The 11,144-nt window shown below is 37.8% G+C and overlaps 1 protein-coding gene across 1 annotated transcript; it reads right to left on the reverse strand.

Annotated features, from left to right (window-relative positions):
- Positions 1-1,378: 1,378 nt before the first annotated feature.
- trappc3 (trafficking protein particle complex subunit 3) lies at positions 1,379-10,302 on the reverse strand. Its single transcript, XM_026929357.3, has 5 exons — positions 10,106-10,302; positions 6,545-6,642; positions 4,634-4,733; positions 3,734-3,916; positions 1,379-2,252 (listed from the first exon to the last, which is right to left on the reverse strand). The coding sequence occupies exons 1-5, from the start codon at positions 10,145-10,147 to the stop codon at positions 2,133-2,135; spliced, it is 543 nt and encodes a 180-aa protein (XP_026785158.1). The 5' UTR covers positions 10,148-10,302; the 3' UTR covers positions 1,379-2,132.
- Positions 10,303-11,144: the final 842 nt, after the last annotated feature.

Here is an 11,144-nt window from a genome sequence, read left to right on the forward strand (position 1 = left end):
ATATATACGGATATATATATATATATCTGAACAATGTGGAGTGGTTTTTCAGATCTGGTGACTCACTGGAAGTAGCTCCTGAAGTTTTTCCAACTTTTAAGGGTGCTTTTACATATGCAACATTTAGTCTGTTTGAAACGAACCCTGATATGTTTTCACCTTTGGTGAGGTTTGCTTAGGCAGGTGAGGACAGAGCAACTACACTCACATAAGGACCAAAACAACGTCTGGGCTGAATCCAAACAAACTCTAGCGTGACTCGATCCTAAATCAATCCAACTGCAGGAAGTGAACCAAACACTTTATGTACAGCCCAATATGGCCCTTAGCCAGTGGTTTCTGCTTTTTGGTTTGGTTTGTTATGAAACTAAACCAAACCAAAAGTATCAGTTTCACTCTGATTCTTACATTCTTACAAACGGCTAATGAGTTGATGAGCTGGTTCCAGGAAAGATCACGAAAACTTGAGAACCTCTACTTTCGTGGATACTGCTTATTACAATTCAAAATTATGATTTCACAATTCTGTCCTAGTGTTGAGATTAAATAAATTGTTAAATAATTTCAGGAAACAAATACAGCACAATTGACGGTTTCAGTATTTCCTTTCCACTTGACAAGACTTCATCCCTGATCGAGGAGGTAAGAAAGGCTGGAAAATGAGACTCCGCTGGTGACTTCTGAATGACGTAAACCCATTAGCAAATCCCCAAAATATCTACTAGAGAAATAAGCTCCTTTCAGTGAATGGCCTACCCTCCCTACCCTACACCCTAAACCAGTCTACACCCCCACCAAGTCATGCTGTTATAACACATCGACTCCCCAAACACACCTGAACTGCACATGCACTGGTGAACTTGCAGCTGTTGATTGCGTCAATGTTGCTTGAGTAAACATCTGAGACAAATTAGCTCGTTGTTGTTGAACTTCAGCTGCAGTGCAGGTCTAACAGTCCCCAATGTGTAAAGACCTCTTCTTGATAACCTCAGAACAGGCACGGGGCACAACACATCATTACATGTGTGTGGAAGGACTGGCAACAGGCTCTCCAATTCCTCTACACACACAGCTTCCATTCTCTACATGGCTATTCGACCACTCCCACGCCAGACAACGCTGCACTTTCCACAAAACACGCAACTTCCACTGGAAAATGCTACACTGCTGCTCTGTTCTCACTACACATGGGCCTCATTCTATACATGTTGCTCTTAGATGAATGATAAAACTTGTTTTCGGCTAGCTGATAAGACGTATGAGAGTATGTAATACATCAAAATGACTGAATTCTACACAAGTTCATACATAAGTATAACACAACCTTAATGAAAGACACAAGTACCATACTAAGAAAAAGGAAAGGGCAAGGACAGGATTCACATTGAGTTAGTAATTTATTCCTTCTCGTGTTATTTATACATAAGTTAACTCAAACATGACACATATACTTTACATACCAAAATGCTGATTTCAAAAAAATGTGAAAAAGAACATAGCAGAAACATATGTTGCCCTTTATTTGATTTCATTTCTGTTGCTTTCTTTTTTTTTTAAATATATTTTTATGCCAAACTATTAGATGCAAATTCCAAAAGACTGAAAACCTTTCCAATATGGGGCCAATAGGGGAGATAAAGATATCACTAGTTGAAGGGAATGCACTGTACATCTGTGCCTACTTAAACGAGTGTGTACATCCTTCCTCATGCTTCTTCCAATAAGCATATCCAGCATACAAGAATAAAGGAAGTTTATTTCTGGAATAAAGGAATTATTATTATTTTTTTAACTAAAAATTAAGTGGGAGGAAATCGGAAAATACTACACCAGTTAAAAACTGAAAAATCTTTCCAAATTAAATTTGGAACAGGTCAAAGTAATAGTGTCTAAAGGAGGTGTTTAGGAGATTCATTTATTTAGTTAAATCACAGACCAAATATCTCTTTGGAAATGTGATGGTCCATAAAGCCAAATAAAAAGTATAACAACTTCTTAAATGCCAGACAAAGGATCAGCTCTTTTTGGCTAAACTGTAGGCGTTTGGCTCTGACCAAACTTAATTATCAAAGTCTTTCAGATCCAATAATCCAGTGCTTTTCAGCTTCTCCAGCCATAACATCATAGCAGCTTCACTCATCACCTGCAGGCAGATTTTCCTCAATCCTTTTGATGAACTTCATGCGGATTTCTGTCACATTGTCTCCTCTTAGAGTGTCTTGAGCAAAACGCACATCCACTGCCATTTGCACCTACAAAAACAGGCCCAAAAACATTGACAATGACCTGAATGGAAACACTTTTGTCCTCCTTTTATTTTTTTTTTAACTCTTGAATGTCTCAAGTGATTAAAAAATATGAAAATCTACAATGTCTACAAATTTTTAATTGTTGTAAAGGGTCTTCCTCTGTCTCTTCAATTAACAGCCTATTTTCCCTGAGATGGCCCAACAGCTGCTAATATTCATCAGTCAGATCCTCAGTGTTCCTTAGTATTCGTTACACCTCTATACCGCTGCTGCTGAATCCTCAATTCTGATTGGTCAGAAGGTTTTGATTCATTCTCTATAACATCAGCTGTGACAGTGGTTTGCTGCAAGGCCAAACACACGTTTATATATTTTTTGTGATTTTGTGTGAAGACACACAGCACTGTTCAGAGATGTGTTGCATTTTTGTAACAATCAGAGATAAAGCTGTAGCTTTACCTGAAGTCTTCTGACATGGGAAGATGTTCAGAACAGAGGGCTTTGCAGTTTTTTGCTAACAAAACAACCTGGACGTTTTTTTTAATTGCAATAGAGAGAAAAAAAATAGTGAGGGAACGACTGTTTATAGCTCTTATAAGTAATAACAGTAACTAACATTCTTCAGAAGTTCCACAACATTAAATATACCTACAGACGGATTAAGCGTATTTCGTTCTTTAATTAAAAACAATTACACTGGAACATTTCTGTAGTATAAACAGAATAACAATTTCAGGATGGGCTGTTGCTGAAAACTTATCATCAGGATGGTAATGGCTCTCTGCTTAGCGTCATGCATCACCCTACTCCTTTGCCGAATATTTTCCTATAACCGTATGTCCTGAAATGTTCTATTCTTTACGTAGTTGACTCACGAAGGAGAGGAGCTTAGTTCATACTGCAGTTTATCCACTGTAAACTGTGAGGTAATGTTAGCGTATAGTGATAAATTAGCTAGCATGCTCAATAAGTGGAGAAACATTTGACACGCGCAGACGCCTTCTTTGAAATCAGCGTTTTGTAACCTGCTGTTGGACCAAAGCTGAGCTGGAAGATGCCGCTTCATTAATTAATATCATGAAACCACAAGCTAAATTAGCTGTGTTCATTATGAGAGATTTCATTTTAAGCTTTAAGTTTAAGGATTTGACGGTACAGTTAGAGGATCACAGAAGAACTTTAATGAGAGATTATGCAGAGTTTTGTGTTTGGGAACAAATAACAGGATTTAAAGTTCACTTTGGTTTCATCCCAAATCGCATACTTGGGTACTAAAATAGTGCACCACCAGCTGTTACCTAGGTCTAGTCTAGTCTATAGAAGAAGCCAGAAGCTGATCACATTCAGTTATTCAAATTTATCTAACTTATGCTGTATATGAAATTCGGCCATAGGCCAAAGTATCCACATTTTCCTTAGCGTTTCGATGCAAATGATTTTCACAATAGAGACCCTTTAACATGGCACACATTGAAACTCTTTACCATCTCCAGAGCTCCTCTCAGCACACCACACAGTAGGTTGGAGTAAATTAGAGTGTTATGGTTGTCCGGAAGCTCCACAAAGTCCACCAGTGGATTGCTCTCCAGGATGAGGGAGAACTCATCTCCAGCAGGGCTCCAGTTCGTCACACTGGGCGTGATGCCCAGATACATCTTAAAGGCTACCTGTCCATGAGAAACAGAAATATCTTTAACCAATGACGAAACCTAAGTATGACAGTTAAATGATTTTACAGGTCTTTAAATTTTAATGAGATGTATATGCCTAGAGCCAACCACTGTCACCAAAGTAACTCAGATGGCGGTTTTAATTGCGGAGTTTGGATTCCTGACCTCTAAGTGGCTTTTTGAACCTTCCTCAAGGGAGCAATATAGTGTGAAAGGATTCAAAGGTTCAGTATTCTGATCAGGAGCCCAGAATTGCTCTGAGCAAACAGTAGATTAACATCTGACAACGTGGCTCACAGTGGAAAGCAAAGGCAGAACAGGATGGGGAGGAGAGAGCGGAAACACTGCCATTCTTTCAGTGTGAACTAACACGTTTTTGTAGTGCAATGTTTCGCAATTGGTTTAAGTAACAGTACATCTGGTCATCGTCAGTTGTAAGGACAACAAAGACAGCAGAACAAGCGTCTCCAAAATTGCAAATGGCAGTTGAATTTACGGTAGCCAAGCAAGGATTGTTCTCCTCATGCATGATTCAGGAAACGATAAACAATAGACAGAAGGGATAAACAGTTAGATCGCAGGCTGCTGAGACTGCACTCACTTGCTTGCTTTCCTACACATTTCCATGGTTATTGGTACTAACTTTCTTTCCACTCTCCAACATATTTTGGAAAAGCGCTCCAGTCAAGCTCTAATTGGCTGAAATTCCGATACCTTTGCAATGACATCGGCTGTTTCTCGGAAATCGTGACACCTGCCAACACTAGAGCGAGCCAAGAAGTCCTCGATGAGACGTACTCCAATATTGTAACCCCTTACAAGAGACGGAAAGAAAGAAAGAAGCAATATTATCGTTAAAACTTGGATATAAAAACCAACACCTCATTTATGGTACATCTTTCCTTCCTAATTACTGAAAATAATTTATTTATTTTCAACTTCCTACACAGGAAAGGCTCATAATATGATGCCTATTGCAATACATCTCCAGATTCCACATATGGTCAAAACAAATTTTAAAATAATGGTATTATTAATATTATTATTATTATTATTATTATTATTATTATTGTTACTATTATATGCTTCCTCTGCTGTGAGACAGTATTTTGGATTTCAAAAAAGAGGATATCAAATAAAATCAGATGTGTATCTACTGCCACATCTCAACCTACATTTTAACACCACTGACTTATTTGACCACTCATGTAAAGGAGTATTTTATGAGCACAACTGAAATTGTATACAAGCTTATAGAAGCCTTTATGCCGCTGATCATATAGATAAAAACATTACCCTTAGGATTATGGATGCTTGAGGACTAGATGAAAAATGCAAATCTCTGTAAAAGATAAAGTGACGAACATGACAAATGCTGTCACCACAAATAAATGGACCAGGATTCAGTATTCAAGCTACACTGGCTCACTATTAGGTTCTACACTGATGTTTAAGGCTCTGAATGGCTTAGCTCTGATGTATCCCGCTGATCTCATTCGGATCACCTCTAAACTCTGGAATTGTATTCCAGTGTACATTAGAAACACTAGCTCAATAACCTTTTTAACATCCAGATTAAAAACATACTTCAATAATTCTCAGTCCTGGGGTTTATCTTGTTAAGCGTACTTTGCATGATTTGTAGTAATTCAAGCTTTATAGTTAATTCCTTAGCGATTTTCATCATTTTAATGTACTTTATTATACATACATTGTGTGGACTATCTAATCTTTTCTTTTGTAAGTAAAGCACTTTGAGATTTTCAAAATGAAAAGTGCTATAAAAGCTATTACTACTACTAACAACAACAACAATAACAATAATAATAATTATTATAATTATTATTATTATTTTGTAACTATTGCTACTAAAAATATTAAGTAAGTACATCTTCTACAATGAATAATAACAGATGATGTGAATAAATTCATTCATTAATTCACTCATCAGTGGCTCCACCTCTGATGACTGGCAAGACGAGCAATTTCATTACGTATATGTTTCCCCTGACAACGAAATCCTTCTAAAAGCTTCCATGATCTCAAAAAAGAAAATCACAGAAATAACCAACAGTGATAAATCATATTCACCATTTTACTAGACTGTATTCTTTTCAGAGAGGTAGTGGAATTTGTCAGTGTACTGCAGGATTGAGACATATATTTGAATGGACAGGACCGTAGCCACACAGTTGGTCTATTCATTTTACATCATGCGCTGGGTAGGTGGTGGTCTCTAAAGGACTATAGTTGTACAGTTCACACTTTTCCTCTTAACCGCCCACTGAGGTAGACTAACACCCATCATCCACACCAAACCACAGAGAGAGAGAGAGAGAGAGAGAGAGAGAGAGAGAGAGAGAGAGAGAAAGGCTCAATGTGGACCATACTATACCTTAAACAAACTCATTGACTCTCTACGTTTTGTACGCTTATGGAAAAATGACAGAACATCATTCACACCACTGCATTCTAGCAAATTTTGTCACGTTATAACAAAGCCAAACAAATATGTAAAGTGAAACGTCTACTGGATGTAAAGTCTAAGGTAAAACCAGTCGTGAAAATATGGTACAATCAGAAAGAAAGAGAGACAAAGATGGAATGAGGGAATACAAAACTTACATTTTATCAAGCTGCTTGTTCACTTCCTCATCATTTTCATAATCCTTACAGAGCTGTGTGACCAGGGCTCCATAGGTGAGAGTAAACAATTCTGAATTCTGTTAAACAGGAAAACAACAGAAAGACAATCAGTGCAAGATTACTACGTTTCTTCAACTATAACAGTGGTATTCAATAAAGAATTTCCAGCTACATTAAATTCATTGCTTACAAACATCTGAATAAGCAACTACCATGACTGAACGGTGACAGCAGTCAGCAGTTAATGCTTAACAATGGTTTAACTCATGGCTATCAGTAGGACTCATCAATCTGAAGTGGTTATGTTTTGTTTCACAGAAGCACTTCAAGCTAACACTTTTGACTAGCGTCACAGATTCTGAACAGACAAGACATCTGTTTTGAGAATAAACGCATACTTCCCTGTCCAATCCTCTTTAAAACATTCTGCTATTGTCATCACCTTTCTTTTTTTAACAGGCCATACTGTCACTAAGCTAATCAGACAAGAGAAGGTAAATCTGTGAAAGTCTCTGAAAACTCATCCCTTTCCTTGATGAGCTGCCTTCAGCTAAACAATTTACATAAATGCATGCGACTGCCTGAATGAGCTACAACAGAGGATATGCTACAGACGCCATGATGGGTTATGTTTAAAAAACTGGATTCACTGAACTACAGCCTTTTTTTCATACGTTCCCCATTAGTGATAATGTAAAGTTTTTCGAGTTATTTGTTCAATCCGCTGAAATACACATCTGGACCACAGTTTGCCAAATGATCACCCCTGTGCTATATTCTTTTACTCAAGAACCAACAAAATCGCATTTTACTTATTTGGACAACATTTTGTTCCTCACCTCTTGCTCAAGGGTTCAACACTGGCTTTGTAACAGTCCTAGGATTTATACTCCCAAGCTACACTAATGCAGAACCTTAACTTAAGCTACAGTACATCCATTCTGTGTTTTAAATCAATGTACTATTAAGTTCTGCACTATTAAATTCTTGCATCCGGATGGGCAGAAAGGGTTTATTAATTTTCGATTACAGTAGCTCTGGCAGTAGTCCTGGCTGCAAGGTTTATATTAATGCCCTCATTTTAAGACATTATGAAGCTTTCTGTAACATTTATGGAAGGATTCTTGATATCAGCTCTTTATAACTTTCATTAAGGTTTCCATCTCGTGAAAGTCTTCAGAACTGAGGACTTTGTGCTTTCCAGTTGTTTTTTCTTATTAACTGAAAAAAGACAAACTAGCAAGGGAATGACTCTTTATAGCTGTAATAACGTAAATGATAACAAGAAATACTATAACTTGACTTGTGGATGTTCCACAACATTAAACGTAACTATAAATGGATAAAAGTACAATGTGTCTTTATCATTAATAAAAAAAATTGCTGTGATATAAAGGACTGCAACTGAGGAATGTTAATGCAGCTCACACAGGGATATTAATATAAAAATAAACATTTGATAAGCTTATTATTCTCGGATTATCAGTCATGATAACACAGAAAGAATTGTGCTTCAGTTCTTTTCCTGGAGAAACCCTTCACATGTGATTTGGCACCAGACTTTCACAAAATGATTTAGGTCTGTTTCAGTACAGTGTACTGATAGAGAGCTGTGGCAGCAGTTTGGCCAAGTCTCAGTCATCAAGATTTCTAAATGTAAAATTTGATCTGATATGTTCGCGAAACTGAGGACTGCCAAACTGACTACATTCACCACACACACATAATGGAAGAATTCAGACCTGTACTCGATGGTCCTCCTTGTCTAAATGTGGAATTCCATAAGTTAAGCATAAGACAATTAGAGGGTTAGCTTTCCATTATTCTGCTCTTAATTTACAGAACATAAATCATATACTACATCAGAGAAGCAGTTTCTGTGGATAAAAAGGTACTTCTGTTTATTATACATCAATGATAATGTTTTATGCTTCACAGCTCCAGGGTCGAGCTCTACATATTCTCCCTGTGTGGATAAGCTATGCTAAAGTGCCCTTAGATGTGGGTGAGTATATGACTCTGTGTGTGTGGTGTCCTGTGACAGACTGGTGTCCCTTTCAGGGTTTATTCCCACCTCATGCTCAGTGTTTCTGGCATAGACTCTGGCCTAGACAACCCTCACCAGGATAAAGTGAATACTAAAGATGAATGAATGAATATCTGTTTTTTTTTTTTAAATATACTTTGTACTTAGTATATTAATGTACAAGTTTATTATTATTGTTATTATTATTATTAAATTATAAGTCAGATATTTGTTGTTTTGTGCAGATTATAAAACATTTTTAGATGCAAATTCTGGTTGAAATATGCTATAATATTAACAACAACAACAACAACCAAAATGATCTCTTGCATTACACCCAATTTAACTTATCAGCTAGTCAGGGTATAGCAGGGAAAACAGAAGGCCTAGCTTAAAGGATAACTGCTGTGAACTCATGCTGCAATCACTTTAATGTTCCCTACTTCTTAGTCTTGGGCACCATCTTGTGGTCCACAATGAGTGTACTGAACAAAGACTTTACTCACTCAGTAGTCAGTTTATTAGGTATGCCTACCTGGTCTCTACAGGCCTTGGCCCTTTTATCAGGTACACAATTACTGATTGTAACCAATCACAAATCAGTGGAAAGAGATCAGCATAGGAACACCAGACACCACGTTATTCTCAACACAGATGTGATACTCAGTAGTTTTTCTTTTCTTTTTTACACTGATTGCACACTTTAAAAGAAATGCATACCTTGGTGGTCGACCATTTAGGTACACAGATAGTGACTAGGATTTTTCTAATACAATACAGTTTGGATTAATCATCTTCACGCCTGTCATCAGATCTGATCACAGGGCTGCACGTGGCTGGATATTTTTTGTTTGGTGACCTGTATCTCTACGAATCTCAAACACTGCACCTGATACACCCGACACACACACACACACACACACACACACACACACCCCACTGCAATATCCATCAATTCTGCGCTAAGAATCCAGGACACAAATACTGTACATGATCAGTGGTGCTCCAGCGGTGGCTCACTGATGGATGTGGAGGAAGTATGAGACATAGTGTGTAGAGTTACAGATGAGCTACAGTCAGTAATTGTATAAGATCACACACAAGTGCACTTTATGGTAAATGTATCTGATAAACTTGTCATCTGAGTGTATGCAGTCTTTGCTCTATACACTTTAAACAACACACATAGAAATATCACAAAGGCCAAGGTTTTACCCTTAATACAAGAATGCATACAATGATTAAACAAATTAACAAAAATGTTGTTTAACATTTGCTGAAAATACTAAAAACCAGCTGAAAAACGAAAAAATAGCTTTTAACTGGATCAGTTATAGACAGTTTCAAACGTCACTGTAACGCTAAAATAAAATAAGAGTAAATATTAATCACATTAACACCAAAACAGGGAGACTGACCATTTATTTGACCAGTGGAGGTGTTTTCGCTTTCATTAGCTAAACAATTAGCTAGCTAGGCTAAACCTTCTGCAGATACAGAGCACACAAACTTACCATCTTCTTGTTGTCTGTGGTTCTGTTGGACTGCCTAGACATGGTGTATCGTATAACAGCTTTGTGCAGGTAGCTTACAAGTTATATTTTATTAATTTACTTCTGAAATACAGTGATCGTATTCCTGTATCGCTTTCAAAGCTACTTCCTGAATCACTTCCGCATGTCGGAGGTCATGTTTCGCGTTGATTCTTGGGATTTGTAGTTTTTCCGCTTTTGGGAGCAGAGTCTGTCTGCGTCCTGCAAGACTACAAACCACGCCCATTACAAGCAACGCCTACTAGCAAAACACACTACAGAACATTTCCACGCCCACTCGAAGACAGGCACGTGAATTTCGTCAATTTCCCTAACCGTAATCCAAACCTTAATCTTATTTGTTTTGGGCGGAACTTTGTAATAGTGGGCGTGTCTTGTAAGGGGCGTGGTTTGTAATCCTGCAGGACGCAGCCGGATACACTTGGCCTTTGGTGCGCTCTCGTGCATGCCGGAAATCTACATATGCGCGTGTCTCAGCCAACCAAAGCGGACATGTCTCACTTTTTTTGTCTGTTTTACACTTTTTTTTTTTTTTTTTACCACCCAGATAAATGTAGCCTGCTAACAAAGTACATCTTGGTCACATCCTAGAACTTTTGATGAAAAACAAAACAAAACAAAAAAAACGCTACATTTCTAAGACTCTCCACGAGATGGCTGTGTACACCAAAGCACTGCTCAGCTACGCGGAGGACTGATGTGTCGTTCACGGATGAGCCGATTCCCTTAGATGAGTCGACTCACATAGATGAGCCGTTTTACTACTTCTTTTTTGTAGATGTAGGCAACGCTGTTACTTTTCCAGTGTAATTTAATCAAAATATCTTTTCAGCGTCTGTGCTGTTCGTTAGCCAGGATTCATTTATCTTTAGTAAGTGTTTTATTCTGCTCAGGGTGGAAGTGCTGTTCAGTATTCGTGAGGTGAACCAGAGGACCCTGACTCAATAACAAGAGCCAGAATTCCCATCCCTAATGCTGTGGAATTCTCATCCCTAATGCT

Source organism: Pangasianodon hypophthalmus, chromosome 23 (genome assembly GCF_027358585.1).
Source record: "Pangasianodon hypophthalmus isolate fPanHyp1 chromosome 23, fPanHyp1.pri, whole genome shotgun sequence".
NCBI lineage: Eukaryota > Metazoa > Chordata > Actinopteri > Siluriformes > Pangasiidae > Pangasianodon > Pangasianodon hypophthalmus.

What these genes read in the sequence shown, in the direction of transcription:
- trappc3 (XM_026929357.3), bottom strand. Translation starts at nt 10,147, where the DNA reads ATGTCTAGGCAGTCCAACAGAACCACAGACAACAAGAAGATG. An exon ending in AACAAGCAGCTTGATAAAAT is followed by an intron (nt 4,734 to 6,544) that starts GTAAGTTTTGTA and finishes GTCTCTTGTAAG; the next exon opens with GGGTTACAATATTGGAGTAC. An exon ending in TGAGAGGAGCTCTGGAGATG is followed by an intron (nt 2,253 to 3,733) that starts GTAAAGAGTTTC and finishes CTGTTTTTGTAG; the next exon opens with GTGCAAATGGCAGTGGATGT.